Raw genomic sequence first — 22,220 nt, 5'->3', positions numbered from 1 at the left:
AGTCTACTTAGAACATCTTCAAAAGCAAATGAACCACACCCACAAAAAAGCAATGACTTCGTCTTGGGCAAAGAGGGCCTTGCCCTGGAGGCAGGGTGGTATTCACAAATTTATTTCTGGTAAGTTGCTACTTAATGTAAAACCAGTTTTGAGGTTTTTTTTTAATCCAAAGTATTTGTGAGCCTGATAGGGTATACTAGTGGTTTATTCAAACTTTTGCATTCCTTGCTCCTTTTAGCTTACGGAGGCTGGCACAAAACATTTACTAGAGCTCAGTGCCTTGTCCTCTCGCTGCTTTTATTACAACCCATTCAAATGGAAAGTTAAGGGTGCAGTCTGAATTCGTAGGTGCTCGTTTTCCACTGGTTGACATCTTCATTGATCATGTTACGCTCTGTGAAAGTAACACGTCCTTCGGCATCAATGAGAATGACAGTGTTAGTCCTGAAACAGCAGAAGGGGAGAAGGTTAAGGGCTATGTCCGTTACGTAAGCTTGCAGGGCCCCAGCCCTCATCCTTAAAGGTTTTAGCTCTTTGACTTTTCTTGACAAAATCACCACCACACTAGCAGTGCAGCAATCCTGGCAAGTTCAAATGGACCTTTTCAGTCCTCCACTACTCCCATTCCTTGCTGCATTTGCAGTAGCTGACACACAAAGCTGCTCATTTACAGAGCATATGATGGAAGGTTTAAATTCTTTTAGTGTCAAATGTTCCATTCAGAAGTAGCATAAGACCAAATCTTTTCTTCAGAGCCTACATGCACCCTGATGAGTTACTCCTATCAATACTACTCTTTCATTCTTTCCTTTCAAGTCAATTGTCTGATTAATTACCACAGGATACCAACACACAATCACAGAGAAAAGGTTTTCTCTTTCTAGTAATCTTCCAAAGAAGAAATTTGTTTTCATGAAAAGCAGATTCCATTCACACATCTATGCCATGCTGCCACATGTACGCTGTCATTCCTCTGTGGACACTGCAGTAACCAGCCAGAGCCCAATGATTGACACGAACAGGATTTTTCCACCCCTGTTATGGGGTGGCCTTCCCCAAGTCATTGCGCAGTTGTTCGCTCATAGAGAAGAGTTCTTAATTTCCAAGGAAGAATATCATGAGGCCTAATTAGCAAGCTCTGTTCACTAAGCCATGTTGCTACAAGAAAGATAAGTGTGAGCATAAATTATAGTAGCAGGGAAGACTTGAAATATAGTGGTAATTCACCAGAAAGAGGACAGTATTTTTAGACTCATCCCTGTTTCTTTTGAACTAACCAGACTGCCACCTGTGAAGCAAGGGGAAGAAGATGCTTCTTTACCATTTTAAGCCTTCATTATCCCATATTTAAAGCATTTTTTGAATGCATTCGCTACTCAATTTTTGCAGTGGTTTCTTTCTCAGAATTCCAGCTTAAAATTCTTATAGAAATGAGCACTCTCTGCTTACTAATTTACACCTCTACAGTGGAAATGCTATGGCTGACTAGGCCAGAGAGCCCAATCTGACAAAACCGTTGGCAGTCTTTAAGAGGAGGAATTCCCTACCAGCAGCAACAAGGTTCACCGATAATTTGTTCCCATTGAGGATTAAATGCAAGATGCATTACATTATTCTATTCTTCTTGCAGCTCTGGTAGAACAGTCTGAGCAGAAAGTGAGAATATCTCCGTGAAACCAGCAGCAGCAGTTAGGAGAAAGGTGGAAGTGCACTTTCTTTTGAACAAGAGTAATAGGTTGTTAACATATGAAAACAGCAGCTACATATTAAAGGGACATGCCAAAAGAAACCTTTAACTCAGCTATGCAGATGAAACTATTCCTGCTCTTGGAAGAGAAATATGTTCTACAGTTCCTCAGAAGATAAAAAGCTTTGAAATAATGTTTTTAGCAGAAAAACACATTATGTTTTGATGACAACAACATAACTGCTACACTGGAAAATCAGAACTGTATTATCTTGTCTTGGACACGCTGAAGCTATGTCACACTCCCTGCCAAAGATGCACTGTAATGTGTGCTTCAAATGCTCATCATCAGCAAATCCAAGAGACTAGAATCCTGAGCAAGGAAATAGTTTACTGAATTTCACTTGATTAACACCTAAACAATTTGAAAGCAGTCGCTAAACTTATAGCAATGTAATTTTAATTGGAGCAATGCACTCACCCAGTACACACCCATTTCAGACTAAGAAAATGTTACCTTGTTCCATAACCTGGGCAACGAACACACACAGCTGCGTACTTGCTCAATATAGGACGTATATAATCTTGGCCTTGGTCTTCAATTGCAGGGTCTGGTAACTGACTGAAAAAAAGAAAAAGTAATTCAAAATATGTAGAGCTCCATCCCTCTTGAACCAAACTCTGTGGCTGATAAATAACCACTGCATTTCAAAAAGTATGAAAGTATGAATTGTGTTCAAGAGTAAAGTATGACGAAAACCAAAAGATAAAAGAGCTTGTAAGCTCTTTCCCACAGAAGTTCCCTCAAAGTCTTGTACTTTAATATTTACCACTTTAGGGAATTTTTTTCCCCATCTTGGGAATTTTTTCCATTTTGTTTATTATTCTCTGTCAGTCTTCCTGTATTTTTTTGTTTCAACTAAAACATTAATAGAAATTTGAGGCACATCCCATAAACCAACACTTTTTCCAGTTAAGACTACAGGAATATTTATGTGTCAAAGACAGACCTCTCTGATTCCTTCAATCTTACTTGAAAAACCAAAATAATACCTAAGAAAATCCTTAAAATTTGTGAAGATGCAGCAGAGGACAAAGGGAGCTTGCACCCAAATTTCCTATGACTGCCTGAAAGAAATTTAGAAGCATCATTCTATTACAAAGCGTATCAAGCTTAATTTATTGCAACTAAACAAGTACTAACATCCTACAGAAGAGATGTTAAGGTTGCAAAAGTTACTGTGGCAACCCTACATCACCAGAACATTTTCTCAAATGCTAGTGATGACAGTTTCCCATTTCAATAATTAAAGATTCCAACTTTATTTATAAAGTCCAATTTAACTATTATAGCAGCATTTTTTTGTGTTTAAGCAGCTTACCAAGTAGTATAATCTTCGAAAAGAATCTTTAAAAGAAAAGGGCACAGAGAAACCTGCATACAGCCTATGAGTACTAAAAGTGCAGTAATAACCTTACTGTGCCTGCTGCTTAAAAGTCAGTATTGCTCAAAGTCAGTCTCTGAAGAGAAAGAACACTGGTTTTGCCCTTCACTACTCAGCTTTAGTCAATTAATGTAAGACTAGAGTTGCTTTTCTGTCAAAATAGTTTCTATATCCAATTCTTAAATGGGTCATATCACATTCTGAGTAAGCTCTGGTTATCGTGTTCTTACGGCTCTTGATTATTCATCACTGTAAGGAGCTCCTGCACCAAGTTTTCTTTGGTAAGGTCTTCACTTCTCTTAAGCACTTCTGTGAAAAGCTGCTTCCCATATTGAAGTTTCTTCCATGGTGTATCCAACAAAGAATTACTCAAGCCATATACTCCTAGACATAAAAAACCCAAACCACTTAAGTTCTGGAGCAAAGAAAAGCAATTTATGTGCATTGTAAAAAATAACTTCATAAAAAAACACAGTCTGAGGGACAAAACCAAACACTGTCAGCAAATTCATCCTTAATCCTGTTATGTTGCTTCAAACAAATGAGGTCATTAACTATGTATCAGAGATGTATATTGTGATAAAATAAATCCAACGCCCCTTCAGATAGTAAGAGCCTCCTAGGTGTGAAAATAATGTAACCATTTTTCAACATCTTTCATGGACACCACTTTTTTGTTAACGGAAGAAAAACACACAAAACCAAAACAATCCCCCAAAATACCCACTACAGACCATCATTGCTTTATGCTTACTACAACTAGAAACCAGAAGTTTTTAATGAACTATTGGCTCTTTAGTAAAATTTATTAGTAAATACTCAAATGAATTTAAAGATTTTTAAGTAATTTAAATAAAGATTTAGTGAAGACAATGCTTAAACAGCTAAATTACTACAGTAATACAGCTACGTTATGACTCCTTTAAAATAAACCAAAAGTATTATTCAGACCTCTCAAAAAAAACCTACCAGGATTTAGGAAAACAGGTTCTGGTTCTCCTTTGTTTCCATAGTAGCAAATTACATCTCCTTTGGTGGTACTGAAAAATATAAGTAAGAATTTCTCCTTGAAAAAACATCAGCTTCTATATTTGATTATGGTCTAATTTCATGCAATCTTCAAACACAGCAAGATGTTTCTCCCACTGTTACTACTATGATACCACAGCCCAGAGATTAATTCACAAGTTATATTACTCTCATACAGTATTTTTTGTGGAGGATCTGCACCACTGCCACAGTACCATTCGAATTTTTAAACATAATTGCAATAAAATTCAGTATAACCCCAGAACTGCTGCATGGGAAGTGGACAGGTTTAACGACAAAGATCTGTATGGTTTTGAATAGCTGGAGATTTAGTTACTTGGAGGAAAGGGGTATGGTGAAACAAAGGGACGGTCCATCACAGTAAGTAACGTTTTCCCATCATCTCTTTTGAATTGCTGCGGCATTCTAAGAGGCTGACTCCTGTGGACCATTTTTATCAGGCCTACTTATGGCAATCTTGTAGGGCATAGCTGGGTCCTTTAAGTGACAGATAGGCATTTTCAGGCTACTTTTAGATAATTGTAAACACTGTTTGTAAGCTCTCTAATTGTAGGCACTGCCTTCAGTGCTCACTACTGCGCAGTTTCACAGGGAGGATCTCACATGATGTTCATTCAACGACAGCTTCCAACACCGCGAATACCTCTCCCGGCAGCGATGATATCAGTATATCCAAACAGCATAAGCTGTAAGTAGGCATCCTGCTATTGACAACACAGATACCAAATCAACTGATAAGAAAAAAATAAATAATCAAGTCAGTCATCAGTAAGCCTTCTGCATCTTGTGGGAAATGGAGGGTGGGGAAGGGGTTGTCCTTTGACAGCTCACTCAAGAACCCTCAAATCCCTTAGCTGACATAACACTGATTCCACAGACTGATACCAAGTCAGTGTGTTTTGCTTTTTTTTTTTTTGAATTTGCCAGGACACAGCCATGAGAACACACAACTGCATTTCACTCCAGTGATTTACTACTCCATAGCAGAACAGAGTATGACTCCAGTTCTGACTGTAGTTCAGTTTTTAATTTGTGTCCCCCCCCCAAGCTCTAGCCCCCTAGACAGCAGATAGACTTTCTGAATTAAAACCCAAAATACACAAAAATTGCACTTAAGATCGAATTCGAATCGAGTGGCATAGAACATAATACAGTAGAGAAGCCACTTCCAGCTCTTCAGTTTTCCCTGAGATAACAAAAAATAATTATATATATACACACCTGTGCCTCAATGCAAATAAGACTATATAAAATGCAATCTCATTAAGGACACACTGTAAGTTAAATTGCTCTGTGTAAGTTTAGCATCCGCTACTCAAACCTTAATAACAAGCAACACAGTCTTAATTTAGCTGTCTATATTCTTCTTAGAAAAGCCATTCTGAAAGATGTTCTACAGTATCCTTTGCAAGACAGGCAAATGAAGAGGGAAATATTAACTTACTGATTACACAATCAAAGGCAAGAGGAGGAGTTTAAACGAACACAAAGTAAAAAATAAAACTGCCTTTCTTCCTCTGTTCACTACTCTCCCTCCTCCCGAGCTTCTGACACTGTTTTGTTTAGTGCCTTATGGAAAGCAGTTACAGTTTTTCAACACAGTATTAGACAGTAATAATAGCAGGTGTTGTTTGTGTATTGTTGCTTTTATTGTTCAATATCGTAAGCAGCTCTCAGTTGTTCAATTTACAATTTAGCTACTGTTATAAGAAATGTGGCATTTTCTGAACTTTCCTCTAGTGGCTTAAAGAGACACATCTTTTTCTTATCTTTGTTCTTCTTTTCAACATTAAGACTCCTGTCCAAATTTACCTTCTGTTGATCTCAAGACTCCTTACTGACCACCCTAACTCTTCACAGGTAACTGCTGACAACAGAATTGTGACAACTAGCACGCTTTAGTTTCAGCAGAACAGTGTGTGTCAATCACTCCTTTCCTGCTCTGGCTCTAATTCTTATGCACTGAACATTTCTACCAGTCCCTGCTAGACCTCTTGTACTAAATCACAGGTGATGTGTGCACACAAGTATTTCCATCCATCACTGAAAAAAATAAAAAAGTATCTTGCAAAAAGGCCCTTTGTTCTTTCACCTCATTTGGAGTATTTGCACTGAGAGCTCCTAGATAGTCCACAACAAAAGCCACTGAAAAAGTAGAAGGAAAACCCAAGATATGACCAGAATATTCTTTCCTTATTTTCTTGAGATTTAAATTGCTGTTCCACTACCACAGGTGAACTTGTGTATGAGATCCATTTATGAAGTCTGTTTGATGAGTTGTATTTTCTTCATCAGAGACAAAAGGAGGGGGGTTAATTGTTTGTTTTAAACACAAAGACAGAGAAATACAGCATTTGCAGTGAATACAAGAGCTCTGCTGAAAAGTACAAGTGGAAGAAAAAAATTCTCTTCTTAGCAGTGTCCCAAACGACCCTTCTATGTCTTGAGAATCCTCCAGGTACAAACAAGTTCCAAATTAAAAGTAACACAGAAAAAGTTTAACACAGAAAAAGTTTATGCCCAGGTAAACACAGCAATCAGAGCAGCTGCTTTACCAAAGAAAGCGTTATGTGTCCAGTATAATTTTAAAGATTAGAAATAAATTATTGGAAGAGTAGAAAAAATATCAAACTAATATTCTCCTACTATGCTTATTTGGCAAACTTTTTTTTTATCTGTCTGCAGAAATATTTGTATGAGAAAGAATGAGCAGGTGCATTTCCTGAAACCATTTTTATAGTCATGCCATATACAGTGAGAAGTCTTTGACTTTTTCTAATTACTGGTTCCTTCAGTGAAATTACCAGTATATTTTGCTTTTAAGGTAAATGGATACCATAAAAATTCTTCTAAAATCTCAAATGTAAGACTCTTAGACATTCCTCCTTTAACTGGATTCTTCAAGGAAACAGGAAAAACTTTAGATAGCCAGAGAAGCTGGCTGAGACTGAAAACTGAATGAAGTTATACTTCGTGTTCTCAAGTCTCTGTTTATTAATGTTTGGTTAGGACCATGCACCCATTTTAGCAGCATGAGGTCTTTCCTCTTCTCAGCATTATTCATGTTATCTTTCTGGCTAGTTAATGGTTAATGATGTTGATGTGCCTAGCACACCTCTGTCCCAGCTGAGGTTAGACACCTTCCTACAAGTCCGGTTCCGATCAGTACATTTAGAGTTGGCACACAGTTAGTACTAATATTAGAAAGAATCCCTTGGTAGCTAAAAAAGGAGAGCATTAAGCTGAGCTGTCATTAACAGACTAGACTGACTTCTTGGTCCCAGTCACATGCTAGGAGAGAAAAACAGTCATATACTCCTAGGAGTATAGTGCCACAGTGCATTTTCCATGTACAGGGGCATAGAAGCAGCAACATACACGTGAAGCTTTTAAGTCACCTAAAGTTGCTGAAATGGTGTGTTTAATGGAGCAAACTACTGATATTCTATCTCAAAAGCATGAATTCATACTTCAAAAAAATATAATCCACAAATAAATCTAGTTGGGATTAATACAATACAGGCAATGACTAAGCACAGGGAAACAAATAAACCAAAATTAAAAAACACGGAAAAAAGTTGACTGCTAATTGCCCATTTTCACATTTGGGTCATTAAAAAATAAAACTGCAGTAGCAATTATAATACATAAAATGTTTGTAATATATTGAAGCAAATAAAGCAAACTCATTAAGATCATTATAAGGTTTTTTCTAGCTAAGACACCAGCAATTACACAAACTATTTTATTGGTATATTACTCTTTTCAAATTGCTGAGCCTCTATCTGCTGTAGAAGGTCTATGAAAAGAGATCAGAGTAACTTATCACGAGGTGTCAAAAGACAGAGCTTTAGAAGGAAAGGCAGACAAATGGCCCAAGCAAGGCCCTGAACACAGCTGTAAGACAAATCTTGATATAAATGAGACGGCATGCTGGAGAAGTAGGCACTACTGACTTCTTTTAGCAATGGCTTTTTATGTGAAAACATTACCTAGCATCTGTTCTGAAATTCTCATGACTGACAAATTCAGTGACAAGATCTCCCACCGTTTAACAAAAAGGTGTTGAGTACATACAAACTGCAGGGTCACTAATGCAGGACATCTGTGATTTGCTTCTACAGTCCACATTCCCCCAGCTGTGTTTTTTATTGCACTTACCTTCACTGCAATACTCCTGCTTTCTTCTGTCAAAGACTGACGCTTTCCAAGAGACTTCTTAAATTAGGAAACTTCCAAAATTTAGTTCACTGTGCTAGTCAGCTACTGTCAGTTTTATCGTTTGGCTCTGCCTTGTCTCTTCCTACTGTTTACAGATACTCTACTGAATATCAAGGGAGAAGCCAAGATTAAAAAACCAAACCACAACACATTCTGTAAGCTTTATCACAGCAGCAGCCTCACAATCCTGGCCTCGATTGGGATTCTTTTCCCTCCCAATTTTACAAGCATAAATACCAATTTCACTGGAGTAGTAATAAAGGCATAATTAAAGTGGTGATAAAAGGACCCAGCAGACTTTTTTTTTAAATCCCAGCCATAGCTGAAAGCAGAAAAACTGAAACTACATAAAAATTATGCTCTTAGATACATCATTTTGTCCAAAAATGTAAGCAATAATGAATGGTCTAGGCAGCCTAAATCTCAGTAGTAGTAGATGCTTCTTAGCAACATGAAAGTCATGCAGTTTGCCAAAATTACTCTTTAATGCTGATGAAATACAATGTCCTTCTGCGACCCTGCCCTGACTCAACTTTAAGGTGGCTCCAAGTCATATTCAGCGAAAAACAGATGGAAAAGAAACAAGTAAGGAGGTAGTAAAGCTCCACAGGGTGTGGTTATCACCAAGCGATCACTCCCCTGAGCACTGAGCTCTGCTCTAACAAAGGGACTGTTATGCCAACAAGGACACTGAGTTGTTTTATGAATAATATGCTCATGTATTTTTCCCACAAGGGAAGAAGATGGAATTGGAAGTCTGAAATGCTACACAGTAGTTAAAACTGAGTCTTCGGGTTCACAGATTAGTTTTCTGATTAGCTCATGGATATTGAGCTCTTTTCTCTTATGAAGCTAAAAGCAAACACCACACTGCTAGCTATAAAGCCCAAACTTTTTTGTACATATACCACCAACTATCAAATAAAATGGTGAAAAGACTAGTGCTGGATACTCACAGCATACAAAGTCTACTTAAAAATCAGAGTAGTGCTTATAATTGTCAGTGTCTAAGCATTTCTGTGATGTCCAAATTTCTTGAGCCAGGCAGAAGCTGATACCAGGAGGGAAAAGTTTTTCAGAAGCTTTTTTCCTTCTCTTGACATTGGACTGTCTGTCTCATTAGACTTGCAAATGAATGAGGACGTACACAGAAATATTTCAAAGGTGGTAGTACAGAACATGTTAGAGAAGTACCTGGACAGGAAGTTCCACACCAATATGCGGAAGAACTTTTTCACAGTGAGGGTGAGGGAGCCCTGGGACAGGCTGCCCAGGGGTTGTGGAGTCTCCTTCTCTGGAAATATTCAAGACCCATCTGGACACCAACCTGTGCGACCTGTCCTAGGGATCCTGCTTTGGCAGGGGGTTGGTCCCGATCTCTGGAGGTCCCTTCCAACCCCTACGATTCTGTGACAACCCATTCTCATGAGGAAGTCACAAGGAGCAAGAAAGATGTACTCTGCAGAAGGTGGTTTGACAATGCATGGGAAGAAGTGTCAGCCAGCAGTCATGATGTCTAGGCCAGCTACATTCTTTCCACATCGGCAGGCTGACACTATCTTGCTTTTCTCTGGAAAGGCTCCTATATCTAGTCTCTGGAGAGCAATCAAATCCCTGCCATGCACCCTTGTCTTGACAGCCACACTGAACAAGATTTTAAAATCTGGTCACGCTGTTCAGGTGTTTTGATTTTACAAGACCCTGCACTATCAACAGTTCAGTTAACTTCACCCAAACATGTTCTTCAGTTCACCCTTTTTATTTCAGCAATGATGTTGCTACATAATCAACTGTAGATTTCTGTATTAAGAAAAAACGATATAAAAATAGACTGTATATATAATAAAAAGCTTTATACGTATTTATACAATACATTTGAGTATCTATTCCCCTACTCACACAAACAACCCCATTATTTTGGGGATCTGATCTGCAGTATCAACTGGAACTCAATCCTATTATACCATGGATAAAACCTATTACATTAATCAAACTTTGCTCTCCAGATGAGAACAGGAAGAATATATTAATGTATATAGTCCCTATTTTCAATACATTACCAAATTAGTTGATGCAGGTGTTGGTACAGTTTACTACACTTCCCTGGAGGAATCGAAAGCTGCTTGTCCCAGGGGAGAGCAGAACAGCTTACACGAAAGCCCTTTCTCTTTAGCTCCCTTCAGCTGACTTGCTTTGTAAGGGACAATTCATCTATATACCTCATGGAGGAAATGATTCACATAAACAATATGGGCTCTCACTGACAACCTGTCAGAGAATCTAAACTTGCTGGGAGAGAGACAAGCAGCTGCCACTTCAGTTTGTCCTTCAGGGCACTCTGTATTGCACACCTGGCAGTACAGAATGCAAGTGAGATGCTGCCACAACAGGCTTGAGATACCCATGAAAGCCAGAGCAACTGCTGCAACTAAATTTGTTGGACATAAACATGCTTCCTCAGAACAAAAATGCTGTCCTGTTTATCAACAAATGCAGCTCACTATTACTTCAGATATTACTACACAGACAGAAGGAAAAATGCTCTGCAGCTTCAGCAGACATTTGCTCAGCGACCAGTCCAGTTTCCAACTTGTTCCCCTCTAATCAGACCTACTGATAGTCAAAACTGGAAGAGTAGCCCTCTGACAAGCTACTTCTGCAGTCACACAAGACTCCAAAAACACACTGCTTGCCACATGTCCTCGTTCAACATCAAAGCACATTTAACATAATGTATTCATAACTCTCATACTCAGCAGGTACAGCAAGATGATCACCTGAGGAATCAGAAAACTAAAGTACTGAGTATTTTTTCCACCACAGTATTCGTATTGTAAAAGAAATTATTAAGAGTTTAAATTGCCATGCCACAGAGCACGTAGATTACACTAAAAAGTGTCAAGATCCATACACATTTCAAGTAAGAGTCACACAGAGCTGTGGAAATGAATGAGATCTTACAGTCTATATGGGGGTTTTCTCTCACTGCACCTGGCACACAGTCATCATAATAATAAAGAAGATAAAAAATTTCTTTACCAGAAAACTCAAACATTGTAAATACCTCTCTAAACATGCTGCCTATACTCAGTAGTATCATGTGTTCAAATATACCCTTCCCAACAGAGCTTCATTTGCACCTTTGATTTGACTTTCCTCTCCATTTCACACCACTCTGACAGAACCAATCACTGTTTGTTACACACCAGAAGAACGGGTTAAGAACAGCCTCTGCACAGGAACATGGCCCAACAAAATAGCATCAACTACAATAACGTTTCCTATTTACATCAGAAAGTAGCTTCTATTGATATACTACATTTCTCTCAGGAGTACTTCTCATTTTGTAAAATGACAAGTTTACATATCTTATAGAAATTGCTCTGCATCATTAGCTTGCCAAGAATTTCATTTCATCAGAGTATCCAAGGCTAAGGACATGTCAAAATGGAGAAGTTAATCAACACATAAAGCATTCAGAGTGATACTCAGCAAGGAATTACGACCTGCGTCTCCACAGAAAGACTATTCAATTGAGCATAAAATTCCCTATCAGCCGAGGAATAAACAAACAAAACCAACACAAGAATGATAGCCTTAGCAAATAAAGTTGATCAAATCTACTTTAATATCATTACAGTAGCAGCCATTATGACTATTCTATTTATATAATTAGAACAAAGAAACTTAAACCAACTTACTGCTTGCTTGGTCAGACCTTGATTATCATGTTTGCTTGAAAACATAGTATAGTAAGACTACTCCTTCTGCTATCTTTTCAGTCACGTTCTGTGACCATGATAAAAATTAATTTAAGCAACAGAAAAAACTGCAGGAAGTATCCAGTGGGATAATGAACTTGGTAAAATAGAGAACAAGAGTAACAGAAAAAGTAGAACACACTGTAATCATCTAACCTGCTTCTGGATTGAATTTCTGGAAACACAACCTACACACCAAGCAGAAATACATTCTTGTATCTTCACAGGTGGCACATGTCTGCCTTTCCATGTTGATCCTTTTAGACTTAAATCACCTGTGAGTTTCATGCCACTTTCCCACTAGATCATAGGTAATTGAAAAAGAAAACCAATAGCCTGGCAACAGTTGTAATAAAGGCCTTTCTTAAAACAATGAAGACCACAAAACACTTGCAGAAAATTGGGAGAGAAGGAAGGAAACTGCTGATAAGTCTAACACACCAGCTGAAGGTGTTCTGTCCAATACACAGAGTGAAATATGTGAACACTAGACCAGCTAGTGATTAGCTGAACTTAATAATGACAGAAATTGTTTTTGCAGGAAACAGTAAACACCATGACCTTCCACTTCAGCTGTATGTGGCTTTCTATAAGCATACAGGAAAGCTGAGTGGAAGAAGACAATCTGATGTTGCAAGGCCTAGTAAGATTAACACTTCCACAGAAAGTGTGCCAAAGCAGTAGTGTGCTCTTGGCAATTCATACCTGGTCATGAAGCATGCATCTAACAGAACAGATACAGAGCCTGGAGCTGGCTTAGCCCTGGATTCCTGTTCTTCTGAATTGGGCATAGCGAAGAGAAAAAATAAATTAAAAAAATAAACCAGCACATGTATTTGTGTGCACCCACACACATATGCAATGGGAAGGATCGTGCCAGCCACACTGACTATAATCAAGTTTCCAAGGTCCTTTCTTCAGCTACAGAACTTGAAGATGATAATTGTTACATGTTGATTTTTTTAATGTTTCAGCAAAGATTAACAGTGCGGCCACTAATAGGACTAATAGCTTGAAAGCTTTCAGCTGTTCTAATCGTGACAGAGCATGCCCTCTTTCAGAGAGGAAAAAAATCTAAGAAATTACAGAGCCAAGGTTTTGTTTTCTCCAAAACACAAGTCACATGGCCTCCAAGGTAAAGACTGACTATGGTCTACTAAAGAAAGGGCTGGAAGAAGTTTTGCAGGAAGCAATGACTGGAACACAAGGTAGCCCACCAGTGTTTGAAAGAAGCAAAAATAACAAAGGGAAGTATAACCAGAGTAACATTAGGACCTTATATGCCTAAGAAAGAAGAGTCCCAGCTTTAGTTTGTGACAGGCTCCTGTCTTGTTACCCATTTGTGCCAAACGTATGTATGTCATCGCTATTATCCCTTTGACATTTGAACTGTGATGTTTTGTAGACTTACTTCAAGTCAGCTGCTAATAAATTAAATCCATTGTAAAGATGTCCTTCTACTGAAACTTTCTTCAAGTAAGAGTAGCTGTCCAGATCTGTAGTCAAGAAGTTCGTTACAAGAGCACCTAAGAAAGAAAAGTACATAGAGCAACTTACATGTATGAACTCACTATTCTGACAGGCATGGTAAAGCAAACTGTAAGACACAAGATTCCCATTACCAACAGAGTATAAAAGTGGGGGAAAAAACCAAACCCAAACCCAATGAAAAAACACAAATAGTACCGACTAGCTTTTAAAAATCTTACAGCACCACACCATGTTCACATGAGGAGAATGACTTTTGCTTTGAAGAATTCAATCAAATGCTCTCGGTCAAAATTTCTACAGAACTCATGTTTGGTAACAATTCTATACTGGACGTGCCTTTCCTCTCCTCCCATCCTGCCAAACATGTCTTGCTTCATTTTCCTGATAAGTGACCCTAAGATGAAATACAAATGACATGGTTTATTTGTTTCTCTGTGTAATGTGTTTTGCCATTGCAATATATTCCCAATGTAGTACCATATGACAAACTGAACTATTTTTACTTTAGGAAAACCCACCCCACAGATGGACTCTTTCAGAAGAGTCCATTATTTCTGCTCCTACAGTTAATCAATGTGGAGGGGAGAAATGACTACAGTGATCTTTTATACTCACCTCCAGCACAATCCAAGTTGCGCTGTTTCCCTTAGGTGTTTGAACAAGAACACACACATTTAAAAAAGGTCTACTGTAATCTAAATCTAGCTCAACAGTTGTCTAGTTGTTCTGATTGTGAATCAGAATTACTGTCAAGAGAAGACAGTTGGTGCAATGCTTCTTGTCTGAACATAACTTGCAGGCTCTAGACACTACACCTTCTTCCACTTTGCCTGCTGGATAGAATATCATTATGCACGTAAAGGTCCCCACACAGGTACTCAAATTCATCAGTTCACAAATACTGTTTATTTGCCCATAAAGTGGCAAAAAAACTAATATTGTAATCATCACTATTTTATCATGACACCAGGACTTCTTTGTCCACTTTTTCTATTTGTACTCCTTCATACCTCTTCCTTTTGCATTTTTATCAATCTTTGGCTCCATGTAATTTGTCAGGGCTGCCATCTTCCCTTTCTTACTGATTCCCAGCCATGTCCCACCTTCTTTTCCTTCCTCCATATCCAAACCTAATGGAACAAGTAAGAGTTAGACTATTACATTCTTTAAAAAAAAAACCAAAAAAACCCCACACAGCAGAAAAACCTCAAGCTTAAAAGAGTTTTTTACTGCAAATACTGAATCTTGATTAGGCTGGATGAAATGCAGTAGGTACCAGATGATATTTCTGGACAAGCATAAAGAGGTAAGTCTACTTATATTACCCACTCTGCAGTGTTTCCCAAGCTACTGCAGTAAGAGATGAGAAAATTAAGTGTAAAAGCAAAATTGTTAAGCTTTGCCTGTATATCCTCAAATACATATAAAACTTAAAGTAGGTTCAGAAGGCAAATCTCAGAAGATTAATGTTACTTGCAAGTTAACAAGTAACCAAAAAAGTTACCTAGTTTAACTAATAAAATCCTGGGACTCTGGTAACAGTAATGTACACTAATGAGAAGGACCCAGAAACATGAAGGCCACAGCCAAACATCTTGAATGGGAGCACAACTTAAACAAGCAAACCACTAATTTGCAGTGAGTTCTTGTTGACCAGAAAGGCTGTAATGGAAAAAGAAAGCCCAGTTCTATACAAAATGCTACTGTTAGAAACTTTCATTCTGAATCATCATAACTTTCATCAGAAGATCAAAAGAACGTGTTTCAAATCCATATTCAGAAACTCTCTTCTTTCTTTGGTATCCAAAACTTCAATACCAAGTTTAGCCACATCACCTCCTTGCACAACACTTTTACTGCTGTTCTGTACCTTAACTGAAAGGCACACAGAAGAAAAACATGCAGCTTCATTGCCCAAATCCAGTGATGATCATGCAGCAATTCCTGTTTTTCAAAACTGCTGTATAAATTAAATCGTTTGCATTTGAGTCACACAAAGAATGGATTTGATTTATTTTTGTTTCAACTCACTGCTTTTGTTGGAGATAACATTATTAACTCCAAGGCACACACATATATATACATATATATACATAATCTCCCCAGTACACCCCCTGAATGGAGAATATATTAGTTTCTTATGCCAAATATGGACAGAGCTGACAAGGGTATAGCAGACAAAAATGGGATTAATTTATCCTCAGGTCTCCCTGACAATGACAGTAACACAGAGCATCAAAGAGCATCTGCAAAGTCAGAATCTTGCATTTAAACAATGCTTTGCCTTCCACAGCTTCATTTCTGTTTCTGAAAAAGGCAGAAGTATTGATTATACTTAAAAATGACCACAGAGAGATTCCCTAATAACTACAGACAGATTCCAAAATTTAGCAAAATGCAGACACAAAAGTAGTAACAAATGGATCAATAATGACCATTATTCTATAGCCTATAAATTATTAACGGATAAGAAATGAGAAAGTTCTCACTTCCTTGGGGCTTGGTTTAATCATTTGAAGTCACTATTATGGACAATTAATCTGTGGAATAACTAATTCCACCTATTTTAAGTAGTATTTCAGTGTATCTGACAACGCAAAAGTAATTGCTTGTGATGGACATATTAATCTATTTCCATTGCACTGCTTGGACTAAAATCTGTTAAAAAATCATAAAACAGGACAAACTCCATAATATATTAAAACACAAATAAGATGAGAACACATCTCATCTTTCAAACTTACAACATGTTTTCCCCAGAAATATAGGGTAGAAACATGTCTTATTAGAAATACCACCACAACTACCATGACAAAAAATCCAGGCCATGACTCCATTAAATGCTATGAATAGCACTCAGAACAAGACATACATACCACTAAGGACCTCATTGCTGCTGTCCCAAAAATCTGCTGATTTGGATGGTCTGTGGTAAAATTCATCTCTATTAGCTGCTAGAATAAGCCTGTATAACACAAAAAGGAGGTATTATTACTTATAAATAGGTACTGCACAGTACAGACGAGAATTGGATTCTGTTCCTGCCTCAGCATTGGCTCACTTGAAGTAAGAGACTGTCCTTTATCCTACAGTCTCACCTTTATCACTCAGTGTAAAGGCTGAATGACATCTGGCAACAGCCCTCTCATTGTCTAGTGACATTTAGCAAGTCTATCTTCTTATGTCAATGAGGCAGCTATTCTTTTTCAAAGAGGGATATTATGCAAGAGACTGAATTAAGATCCCACAGACAATCTTAATCAAGATTCCACAGCATGGAAGCTACAGCTTAAATGAAGAAAATTTAAAGGTAACCCACAGATTTATAGGTAACTTATAAAACAAATCTGAAGTATGGAAGTATGTTTTTACTTGATAATTACTTAAGATCATGTAGTAACAATATTTTCTCATCTAGCTTCAACCTAAAGTTCTGTTTCTGTGGTTCAAAGATACAAGTCAGATTCTTCTGTCTGTAAGCACCCAGAGCTGAGACAAAATCATGATAGTTGCAAAGTTCCAGCCTTACTGAAATTCATTTGAAGCATGCTCAAGGGTACAGAAATAAAGGGAAGAGGCATGGGGTTTTGTAACTCAAGAAGTATTTTGGTGGTGCTTTTCCCCTGGTTTTGTTGCTTTGTCAGTGGTTTTCTTGCATGTGCAGTTGCTTGCATAGTCTGAATTCTACCAGAGCAGTAGGAAAACACAACATCGTTGAGTCCTTCATAAAAGTCAGCCCTTGCAGCCAAGAAACTACAAGCCCTGGAGGCTATGCAATCAGGAAGTAGGAAGAAGTTACGAAAAATAACATGCAATTGAAAATGCTGCTGGATGAAATCCCTGATTTATATTTCAAAATAAACACATCTGTCCACAAGACCAAGTGCTGTCCTGGAAAAACCTGTGGTGCAACTCTTCATGTGCCATCTGTAATTTGATAATTTGAGAAAACAAACAGATATTAAACACTAGACAGCATTAGGAGATGGCAGTGACAGAAAATGTTGCTAACTATGCACGGTTCCCTGCTCTGTACTTTGATATTTATCATAAATGGCACCTGCAGACTTGAAAGAACAAATTCAAAATTATATTTAACAAGCCGCAGACATGAAAGATAGGACAGGTCTTCCTCAAAAGTTCCAGGCTTGGTATCAATGCAGACCAGTCAAATTCAATGATTACACCAGTTTAAGCCAGTCAGGCTCTAAACATGAAGCAGGTTAAGATTTAAAGACTTGGTACAACCAGAGCTTCAAAGAGATTTCAAACAGAATCAGTTCTTGGGCTTTGAAAAACAAAAACTATGTCTCTGTCCATTTAATGTAGCAGAAGCCATTAAAACAAAGGCAGGCATTTGGTGTACTCCCTCACAAACCATACAAATCCCTTACTGACTGTAAGTTACAGTCATTTCATTAGCATTGTTAGTACTGGAACACTAGGAAGAAAAGTCTATGTTAATGTGGCTGTGTACCTCTACGTTTTCAAAGTTAGCAAGTAAACATTTTGTTATTTAAAAGCACCAGAAGACAGCACTAGAAACTAAATTTAATGACTTACTGCAACATCAAATAGATACAGGGTATCTATAAATAAAAGCTTGACTGAGAAGTGTTGCTGGGATTCTATAATGAGAATCAGCATTCAGATACTACTATTTACAAACTTTTAGATGAGCTTTCATTTGATGCTGTTCTTCCATCAGCCTTTTTTCAAAAATTATTTTAGATTTAAAAAAGAAAAAAAGTTTTTCTTTGGTAGAACATCCTCACCTGAAGAGCAGGCAGCGATTTTGGCTGATCCAAGTAAAAGACAACCGTAACCCCAGGCAAGCCACGTGCTGGAAACTCAGGCCAACAGGTGACCACAGACACGCTTGCACAGAGTACTACCACACTATGTGATGATCCAACAGCTTGAGCTTCCAAAGCCCTGCTCATTAATACCTGTAACACAACTTGCCTTTACTTAAAGTGCGAGACTGTGAGCGATCCCCATTCTCTCCAGCTACGTTAATCTTTAATCTTAATGAAATGTCATCTTTCAAAAGCCTGCAGATTGTCTTAACCAGTTTCCTACCATCTCAGTATTATCTCTGCTCAGTTCTTCCTACCAGCCGCTCATCAATTACATTCACACAGCACAAGTCAAGTTTGTTATTATAAACTGAAGTTAGACCATACAATTTTCATTCTCATTTTTGAACTGCAACACACCAAAATCAACTCCAATGACATCTCCTTACTTTATTCACATTCAAATATACTGACATTTTCTGCAGGTTTCTGGACCTTCCCTGCAAACTCCCCTCCTCATTAATGCAGCATTTTAAAACATGATCACAGGGTGCCAGCTGCATATTACAAGTACTACAGATAGAGAATTAGAATATCAGCTAGAGAGAAAATAATAAAATACTTCAACGCATCTTTACTGTAAGGAATAAACTTAGTATTTTTGCCCAAAGATAGCATCAGTTGGAAAGCACAGCATATGCACATTTTTATCCTTAAAATGCCAAATAATCATAATACTGTTCCTTTCAGACTTGCATTCTTTCTCTACTGGCAGATTCTAGTCTTCAATCTATAAGCTTTCAGCTGGTTTAACAAATTTCTGTCATTTTTCTTGAATATCCTCCATTTACCGTATGCATCTGCCTTTTACAGATCTTTATTTAAACAAACATCTCTACTGTTAAAAAATAGTTTGGCTGAAGTGCATTTCTAATTTTTTTGAAGCTCACATTATATTTTGCCTTCAAAACTTCTTGACACACAACCACAGTTTGCTTAATAAGAAAAGTCTTTGGGGTGTGATTGAAAATTCCTCACCTCAAATTCAATACAGACTCCTAAATTCAGCAAAATATACAGGATCACTATAATCATAACATCTTCATTTTGTTTTTTATGAAACAATCATACTGAAAAGGAGCAATATTAAGTGACCCTCATCATCTAATAAATTGTGAAAAGCCTATTCAGCTATAAAAAGAGCTGAAATAATTCAACTGTATTAGGATTTACGTATTAAAATTTATTTTAATGTTGAGGCAGAGATGAAAACATGAGAAATCATTCCATTAAAGCAATTTCCTACAATGTAATTCAGTTCCATAAAAAGACTCTGTGATTATAGCTTTGAAGCTTGAAACATGTATTTATTTGTAAGACCCACACAGTATAGTTCAGAAAGATGTAATGGCAGTATGTTACCTTTGACAATAATAACGGGCTGCAGCAAAGCATTTGTTACAAGGCACTAACTTTAGTACAAATAGGCCTGTAGAGAGAAGAGGGGTAGAACACCAAGTTGCAAGGGGACAGGGTATAGGAGGGCTGGGTACCATTCCCAACTGATACTCAGACCTAGATCCTTCAGAACGCTGAGGCAAAGGTGAAAAAAAATCTTAGGAACAATTTTAGAACAAACCTCAACATTCTTCTGAATAAAGAAAAATGGAAAGATTTAGTTATTGTGTGTTATGGAACAAAGAGGCCTGAAGTTATGTATCTGCTGTTAAAATCAGGCACCAAGAACACAGTGGCCTGGCACTAACTGCTGAAACAGATGGTGCTCAAAAATTTCTCTCTTGCAAAGAGCAAGATATCGCTGAATAAAAGGTACTGAGAAAGTTAAATACAACTAAATATTTCTGGATTTGGGCCAAACCATCTCAATTTTTTTCCGATTTTGACAGTGTTTCCTGCTATAAATCAATAATTTCTATCTTGATGCAAGTTTTTCAGCAAGCAAACTTAAGTTTTAAATATTGATCGTGGCAGAAAGTTCACTTGGCAAGCAACTACAGTTTGCATCCAAAGGATTTTCCCAAGGGGCAACAAATTGATGAATCTGTCTTTTGCTAACTAGCAACACAAAGAAAGTCAGACCAGATAAATGGATATATTAATTCAGCACCAGTAACATCATAAACAAAACCCTTTTTAGGCAGAGTCCAGATGCAGAAAGGAATGCACTCCATTGACAACTGAAGTTTCGGTTCTCATTTCCGTCCTTTCTGTAGGATGGCATCTGCTTCTCAGTGCAGAAGGGCAGAAAACCAGGTCAATGAAGGCACAGTGATTTACTGGGCATACTGACTCTGACAGTTTCTGGATGAATACCAGTACTTGTACCCCACAAAGTAACATGGAACCAATACAGTATGTAGAAATACAGAAAGCAATAGAACAATACAGTCTTGTTATGGGCCTGAAGTGTTACCTATTATATGCTGAATGTACTCAAAGATACTGATGCTGGACACGAAATTTTAAAAATCAAGGGCTATAATGAGAGGAAAAATCATTACAAGAAGTTTAATGTTTGGGAAACTCATGGTATGACATCAACACATCCAGCAGAACTTACTTGGAAGCATGAATGCTTATTTCACCTTAAGCGTTTGGCTGAACATTTCATACACATAATTATGATTTTATTACCTAAATTTTTAATTGCAAGCAGATTTGGGAGAGGGGATAGTTTAGGACACTTAGTAAGAGTTCCTTATTCTCCACAGCACTAATTGTTTGATACAGGAGACTTGACTTATGGCATTTTCTGAAATTCTAAGTACTTCATTTTAGGACAAACAGCAACTGAAGATCTTTAAGTACACTTTGTCCCAAAAGCAAACTGAAAGGCATAAGTAACTGTGAGGATACCTTGACTTCATCTACCTCTCTTAAAAAGCAATTGCACCTATGCACAAGCTAACCAGTTCTGTCTAAACAAGAGTTCAAGATTGAGCAGCAGTAGCCATGATATTACATGGAACAGAGCAGCAAACTACACAGTGAACACCAAGGTACTGTCCAGGAGCTACCTAAACAGCTCACTCTCAGTATTAGCACCTTTTGGAGTACTGCCCCAGCAAACATGATTGCACTTACTTTAAATGATAGAGGGCAGGACTTTCAAACTCTGGAGTATGTTATTTAGAGGATGTATCCTACACTACACTATAGATCACCAGCAAAAGGTCCATGATTACAACACCCGAGACGTCTGACACAGTCTAAAAACATAGGGTTCTTGGTAGGTTAGTCCTCCAATGGTGAAAGTCATGAAGTTAAATATTACAAAAGCAGAACTGAACATGTAATACCAACTTCAGTTTGTAATTGAAACACTGGTTACAAAAAGAAATTATAGAAACAAGTCTGTTTTAACTGGAACCATCTTTACCTGTACGCATTTTTTGACACTGGTCGGGGATCAAATTTGAATAGAAGGATACACATTGAAGAACTGATGTTTAAATCTTGCTTCTTCCACAAAGGCTCAGTGCAAGGTCATTCTGTAATAGCCTGCAAAGTAAATAAATTATAAAAATATAACCTTGGTTCTATGCTGATGCTTAAATATTGCAATATTCTCACTCATAACTCGCAATAAGTAGGTAAAACATGATTTGCATATTAGATGTGTTTCAATTAATGGTTTACCACGAAAACTCTTCGGGTAGTTGTTTTAAAGTTATGCTTAGCTAATTCAGACTTTCAGGAAAAAAACCCCAAGCATCAGGAAAATACTGACAAAGTCTAAAGTGCT

General features: G+C 37.6%; 1 protein-coding gene across 3 annotated transcripts; it reads right to left on the bottom strand.

Moving 5' to 3' along the window:
* Positions 1-129: 129 nt before the first annotated feature.
* TANGO2 (transport and golgi organization 2 homolog) lies at positions 130-21,910 on the bottom strand (the record flags this gene model as incomplete). 3 transcript variants are annotated; one of them, XM_084272133.1, is made up of 8 exons in its annotated part: positions 130-444; positions 2,205-2,309; positions 3,363-3,516; positions 4,102-4,172; positions 13,576-13,690; positions 14,666-14,785; positions 16,532-16,620; positions 21,855-21,910. In XM_084272133.1, 8 exons carry the CDS (start codon positions 21,908-21,910, stop codon positions 324-326), a joined length of 831 nt encoding a protein of 276 aa, XP_084128259.1. In that variant the 3' UTR covers positions 130-323. The 3 variants fall into 3 exon arrangements, with proteins under 3 accessions (XP_084128259.1, XP_084128260.1, XP_084128261.1); XM_084272134.1 differs by lacking the exon at positions 14,666-14,785; XM_084272135.1 differs by lacking the exons at positions 3,363-3,516; positions 4,102-4,172.
* Positions 21,911-22,220: the final 310 nt, after the last annotated feature.

Source organism: Gallinula chloropus, assembly GCF_964237585.1.
Source record: "Gallinula chloropus genome assembly, chromosome: 17".
NCBI lineage: Eukaryota > Metazoa > Chordata > Aves > Gruiformes > Rallidae > Gallinula > Gallinula chloropus.
The sequence above is the reverse complement of the archived record's forward strand: the minus strand, read 5'-3'. Positions and strand labels throughout refer to the sequence as shown.